This window comes from Amaranthus tricolor, chromosome 15 (assembly GCF_026212465.1).
Source record: "Amaranthus tricolor cultivar Red isolate AtriRed21 chromosome 15, ASM2621246v1, whole genome shotgun sequence".
Classification (NCBI taxonomy): domain Eukaryota; kingdom Viridiplantae; phylum Streptophyta; class Magnoliopsida; order Caryophyllales; family Amaranthaceae; genus Amaranthus; species Amaranthus tricolor.
This window is the reverse complement of record NC_080061.1, coordinates 9,107,837-9,114,418: the sequence shown is the minus strand read 5'-3', so window position 1 is coordinate 9,114,418 and position 6,582 is coordinate 9,107,837. Positions and strand designations below refer to the sequence as shown.

General features: G+C 30.7%; 2 protein-coding genes across 3 annotated transcripts in view; both read right to left on the bottom strand.

Moving 5' to 3' along the window:
• LOC130800996 (uncharacterized) overlaps positions 1–691 on the bottom strand; it is a 941-nt gene extending 250 nt beyond the window's left edge. Inside the window, exons 1-3 of the mRNA XM_057664743.1 lie at positions 489–691; positions 313–403; positions 1–180 (exon numbers count right to left, since the gene is read on the bottom strand). The exon at positions 1–180 is cut by the window's left edge and continues 120 nt beyond it. Of these exons, the coding sequence (XP_057520726.1) occupies positions 1–180; positions 313–403; positions 489–691 (474 nt within the window). The remainder of the gene's footprint in view (positions 181–312; positions 404–488) is intronic.
• Positions 692–3,424: 2,733 nt separating this feature from the next.
• Positions 3,425–5,947, bottom strand: LOC130801603 (transcription termination factor MTERF5, chloroplastic-like). 2 transcript variants are annotated; one of them, XM_057665479.1, is made up of 2 exons: positions 4,406–5,947; positions 3,425–3,716 (listed from the first exon to the last, which is right to left on the bottom strand). In XM_057665479.1, the coding sequence occupies exon 1, from the start codon at positions 5,634–5,636 to the stop codon at positions 4,434–4,436; it is 1,203 nt and encodes a 400-aa protein (XP_057521462.1). In that variant the 5' UTR covers positions 5,637–5,947; the 3' UTR covers positions 3,425–3,716; positions 4,406–4,433. The 2 variants fall into 2 exon arrangements, with proteins under 2 accessions (XP_057521462.1, XP_057521463.1); XM_057665480.1 differs by having other exon boundaries at positions 3,425–4,226; positions 4,406–5,927.
• Between the last annotated feature and the right edge of the window lie 635 nt (positions 5,948–6,582).

Genomic DNA, 6,582 nt, shown 5'->3' with positions numbered 1-6,582 from the left:
TTCCCAATCAGCCTTCCATCGCGCCCAGGTCTCATTATCGATGGAAGGACGTTTAAAGTCGGACTTGCTTTTCAACGTCCTACGCCATTTGAAAAGCATATCCGCGTAGCGCTTTGCGGCTTTTTCCTCCCACGACCTTCGAACGAAATGTTCGAGGCGAGAGTCCCATTTGTATTGTTTCTAAATACATAAATGTTTCATCAAATAAAATACTTAAAATAATTTATATATAACAAGGTCTAAAAATAAACGACAAAATAATAGTTTTATCTTAAATTCATTAAAATAAAAATCTTTGGTGGATTTTTTCACACCCTTCCAACTACTACCTTCGACATCTTGCCTATAATTAAAGGTAGCCCTTATTTTGGATGCAATGGTGTTCCCGGATATCGGATTAAATCTTACAATAATTAACAAAATTAGTTTACAATGAAATTTTAATATTGAAAAAATATTAATGATAATAAGATGATTAAAATATTTACTTGTTTATGGTTGGTAGCCATGGAAGATTCGGACGAGGATCGTCTGCATCGTCCTCTTCTATATTTTTCACGGAATCACTTGGAGTATTTTCACTGCTCCCATGAACTCGGTTATTGTTGTCTTTGTCGTTATTGTCGTCGTTGCTACTCGACAAATTATTCAAGAAATAGTTGCTAGCCCAATCATTAGGGTCGCTGCTCATTTTGCCTATAATATTTATTTCAAATCCTAATATTATTTTCAACTAAAATAAATCTTATCTATACCATAAAATGTCCCCATTTTATCTGCGTAATGAATTTTTTCATCCCAAACTAAATATTACTACGTATACTATTAAAGTAATTCGAAAATTACATTTAAAAATTAAGAAAAAAAACCGTTTTAATTAACATTAGACATGCTCAAAAATTCGAAAATATTAAACAAAAAAAAAATTTCGAAACTAGATAATAACATCATATTAAAAATAAATTACTCTATAATTCCAAAGTTACATTTTAAATAAAAGAAATCTAGAAAAATATAACATAAAACATGCTCAAAATATACCATAATTCATAATTCGAAAATGTAAGTTACTCCGAAATTCAAAAAATGCATAAAAATAACATTAAACATGCTCAAGCTATACCATAATTCGAAAATGTTAAAAACATACAAAAAATGACGAAACAAAATAATAACAATAGACATGCTCAAAATATACCATAATCCGAAATTTTTTTAAAAAAAAACATACATAATTCAACATAAACATCATGAAATAACAAGAAAAAACATGTTGAAGATGACAATGTACTCCATAGCTCGAAATCAAACATAAAAAAACATTCAAACATAATTTATCATCATAATCATCAAGAACATTGAAATAATTCAAAAAATAAACAATAAACACTAACCTTCTAATAAGAAGATGAGTTTTTTAGAGTTGAAAATGTGTAGAAACCACAATTAAGGAAGACGGTGAAGCTTCAACCCAGATTTAGGATTATCAGAGAACAACACGAAATAAATTAAGGAAGACGGTGAAGTTTCAACCCAGAATTAGGCTTATCAGAGAACAACACGAAAGAACTTAAGGAAGAAGGTGAAGCTTCAACCCAGAATTATGGTTATCAGAGAACAACACGAAAGAACTTAAAAAAGAAGGTGAAGCTTCAACCCAGAATTAGGCTTCTTAAATGAGTACAATACGAAAACGACAAGGGGAATGAGGATGGGTAAGGTTTTAGGGTTAAAAAGGGAGGGAGTGTTTAAATGGGTGGGTATGTTAATTAGGATTTAAATATGTTGATTAATTAAAAGGGAGGAAAATTAGTATGGGTAATGGAGGGTATAATTGAAAGTAGGATAAAAAACTAAGGGCATAATAGTCAAAAATGCATACCAAAAATAGAAATGGGACAATTAAGGTGACTTGACCATAAAAGGAAATTGAACACCTAAGCTGAATAGGAGGGAATGTTATTTTTTAGTATTTTATTATTAATTTATAAGTTAAAACATAGTGATTTGCCTAAGTAGTGTTGAAAAATAAAAAATTCCCAAATTGAGGCTTACCAAAATTTATTTTCCAACTACTGTTCATCAAGAAAAAAAATTAATTAATCTATTTGATTGTAGTTTGGGAAGTTTCAAACCTACTAATTCTCTCCCAAGCAAAACTAAACTAAGACTAAATTAATTCCAATTCTGATTCCAACAGCAAGCCTATTAATTTTCTCAAATCCCTAAATAAACATCTGTAAAACTGACGACAGGAGACTTGAAGAGACCGACGACAACCAACATCCACGCCAACTGCCGGCTTCCCACCACAGCCATTAATTTGAAGTATATATGTATTACAATATTCAATGCATTATTTTTTACATTAAAAACTCACTTGATTTTCTATGATAGATCACAAGGATGATGTTAACAACATATCACAAAGATACGCCATCTTTGACAAACATCTCTATTAATTTTGACTTTGGACTTGATTGAAAGTTTTGGTTGTATGTTGAAATATTTCTTTTTGGATACTTTACTCTTTCTGTAAGACTCGTAGAATTTTTTAAGTTTGTTTAACGCTATATTTGCTTGACAAAACAATTTTATCCTTTTGCAGGTTGGGAATTACCAAACCAAAAAAATGTAGCTTAGTAAAACTATTTTATTATATGAACACTATTTTGGGAATTAAGTTTAAAAGAATACCAAAGGTGGAAATTATTTATTTTTCAAAACCAATTAAGCAAATCACTCGTTAAAACATAAGTCAAGTGTAATCTTGTTTGATTCGTCTCAATGCAAGTATTATTTATAACAACTTTTTATAATTTTAATTATGCCTAGTTAGAAATATTAAAGATTAAATAATTGCATTGAATAGAGTGTATAAAGTAAATGAGATATTAGTAATAAATTTGAGGTACCAAATTTAACTTGAACTAAATTAATTGGGTAAAGAATTAAGTTTAAGTTTTTTTAAAGGAAAACGATAGAATACATTCATTGGATCAATTATTAAATTTTATTTTTTTTTAAATAAATGGAGTATTATTTTATAATTATTGCATGATTTTGAGATAAATTACTCAAATATTGATATAACTAAGGCAAAATTGTCCGTAATAATTCAATCTTTGTTCGTTCCATTACAAATAAATTCAAATATTCTTTATTTTTAATAAAATCCATTTATTGAGTATATTTGTAAAAAATATAAATACATATTTTTTATTTTTAACAAACCTTCGTTATAGCTTTTTCATCTGACAAATAATAATAATAAATAATAAGTGGATTTATTTCAATAATTATAAAATGTGTTTGGCAAATGACTGATAGTTGATAATTGGTAGCTGATTTTAAAAGTTGATTTTGTGAACTGATTTGACTAATTGATTTGTAAGCTAGTTATTTCAGAGTGTTTTGTCATATATCTTCACCGAGAAACAGGAAACAAAGGCAAAATACAATATATATTTTCTGAAATACATCTATTGTTTTAACTTTCTATGTATATTATGCTAATAGCTCATCAATACCTGATAAAAGGTCACAACTCACAAGAAAAATAAGTAGAGCCTGCTCATATCCAACTAAGGCCCAATAAAACACAATTTTAAGTACTTATATAAGAGAGAATCACGTCTTGTTTCAGATGTAGAATGTATCACTTTTCCCAGGTCCTTGTTTCGATGCTCCCTTCCCTTCCCTTAGCCAACCTTGCACTAAAAAATGTGACATAAGAGATAAAACAAACAGTAGCCTACACTACTTGACAGCTGATATCAATCTAAGCAGGAAACTGGCCGCAATGAAATCGTATACATGACTTGAGTAAAAGTATAAACAAACAAACATAACATTACATACCCAAAATAGTTTTATATTCATCCTCTCCTATTTCATCATGCCAATGGCAAATAAAATTAGAAGCTTCATTAGCAAGAGTAATCACTTAAAGTTCATACAGTTTGAATAAGTTCAGCAACACACATAAAGAATGCTTTGATTTATGAGCTATCCTCTCATAAAAGAACAAATGAAACAAAAATCATGGACTGCCTTCCCACGACCCCCTCCCCCTTTTTCATCCAAGGCGTAGAACATTCTATGCCTGAAATTAACATTCACTAACCAAGCTCGTAGCCCCACGCGGCCCATGAAAAACATCAACCAGAAGCAGAAGGATCGCAAAAGTAACAATTGTCAAAGATGCTACAATCACCCTTGCAATACTGTTTTTCATACAGATGAGAATTAAAAGAATTGAATTAAACCAATAGAACTCAACACGTATGTAAAAAGACGAAGATAAACAAGCTTGACTGAATCAAAACTTTCAAATAACTATGGTTTGCTTGAATATTTGTCAAAAAAGAGAACGCAAAATGAAAAATATAACAAAAAAACTAACCTGCCATTAGGAGCAATCTATTCATTTTCTAACAAGACTGGTAGGTGATGGGCTTCTCCTTGCTGGTCTGATAGATTCGCAAGAGATCTGGATTCGTATCAAAATACCTAGCAACATATCGCTCAAGAAAGACCTTTTCCGATATATAAAACATCCAAACGAGCTTTGAAGGATTCAGGTTCCTCTCTTCCAAAACCTTCCATATAATGTACCTAGGAACTATCCTTTTCTTAAGTGAATATCCAAGCAACTGAGGATTAGCAACAATAATTTCCCTATCAAGCTTCACGGTGTTCACAAAATAATCCACAGATTGTTTAAGTTTCTCCTCAGAATAACCCAAACAATATGGATTCTTTTTAAAACTTGATATAAAATCATCATAAGACCACCCTAAATTCTCAAAAACCTTCAATTTCCTCTCCCAAGAAAACTTGGTCATATACAAGATCACGCGAAGGGTATGTACATACATTGTATTAGATGGCAAAATACCCATTGTTTTCAGCTTTTCAACTCCATACTTCACTCTGGAAGTATCTACACACATGCAAACAGGCTCCCAAACAAGCAGCGCCTCAACTCTTTGCTTGGATACCCCTTGTTCAATCAAGTAATCCAAGTTTTGTTGCATTTGTTCGTTATCGGCACCTACAATCCATTTCCTGCGCCTAACAGCCAATAGTATCTTTTCAGGGCAACTTATAACTTTCTTAAGCAATGTCATCATTGGCCTCAATTGATTATTTAAACTCCTATAAAAAATATCAGGGGCAGAAACAACAAATTCTGGAAGAAGCAAACCCTGGAATCCATTTTCCAGAAGAAAATGAATCTTTGGCTCAATATTACTTCCAATTCTACAATGGAGAACAGCAGGGCGCTTTTCAATTAGTTGAACAATATGGGCATCAGAAAAGTTATGGGATTTGAAAAAAGAAACAACAGAATCAAAGTGTGGTTTGTTCTTGTCTTCCAACTTAACCTTTTTAGAAATCGAAATAGCAGAATGTAAAGAAAGCCCACATGAATTAGTAAGGTATTCAACACAAAAAGATTGATTTGAGGTTGAATTAGAACAATTAATAGTATTAATTTGTCTATTATTTCTAGTTTCAGTCATTCTATTATCCTTAATTGCCGAACTTTTAAGGGTTTTGGAAGATGAGAGAGCATTGTAAAATCGTTTATGGAGATAGAAGACTAATCTTCTAAAAGGAAGATTTGCCATGAAAACTTTGACTTGTACAACACAATAAATATAGAATCAAGAGAAAGGGTAAAAAGCTAAGTACATTACAGGGACTGGAAGCACCTGAGACTACAATGAGAGTGTAGGATGCTGGGAGGCGCGTCGGAAATGGTAGGTGCACCAAACAGGGCGGCGGACGGGCGGGTTCTTGCTGCTCCACGGTGAGGCGCCCTCTCAGGAGTCAAATGCTCAATCCCCAGCACATAAATCAAGGTTGGGTTATGGAGGAGCCTTATTGACCTTGGTTAGACTAGCATGTGATGTACTCCCTCGAATTCACCGGTAGCGTGTCATTCACTTTTTAAACGCTAATTTTTTATATAAATTTTTTATAATTTTAATTATGCCCGGTTAAAGATATTAAAGATTGAATAATTGTATTGAATAAAGTGTATAAAATAAATGAGATATTAGTAATAAATTTGAGGTACTAAATTTAACTTGAACTAAATTAATTGGGTAAAGAATTAAGTTTAAGTTTTTTTTAAGGAAAACGATAGGATACATTCATTGGATCAATTAATAAATTTATTTTGTTTTAAATAAATGGGGTATTATTTGATAATTATTGCATGATTTTGAGATAAATTACTCAAATATAAATATTGATATAACTAAAGTAAAATTGTCCATAAAATTTCAATCTTTGTTTGTTTCATTGCAAATAAATTCAAATATCCTTTATTTTTAAATAGATTCATTTATTGAGTATATTTGTTAAAAATATAAATACATATTTTATATTTTTAACAAACATTTGTTATAGGGTGTGTTTGATAAATGACTGATAGTTGATAGTTGGAGCTGATTTAAATACTTATGTTATGAACATGTAAGGACATGATAAATTTATATTTGTAATTAATGAAAAAAGACATATAGACATGCTAAATTTATATTGTTTTTGTACTATTCTCTTATGTAA

Excerpts from the sequence above, each read along its gene's own strand:
- LOC130801603 (XM_057665479.1), bottom strand. The coding sequence starts at position 5,636 with ATGGCAAATCTTCCTTTTAGAAGATTAGTCTTCTATCTCCATAAACGA.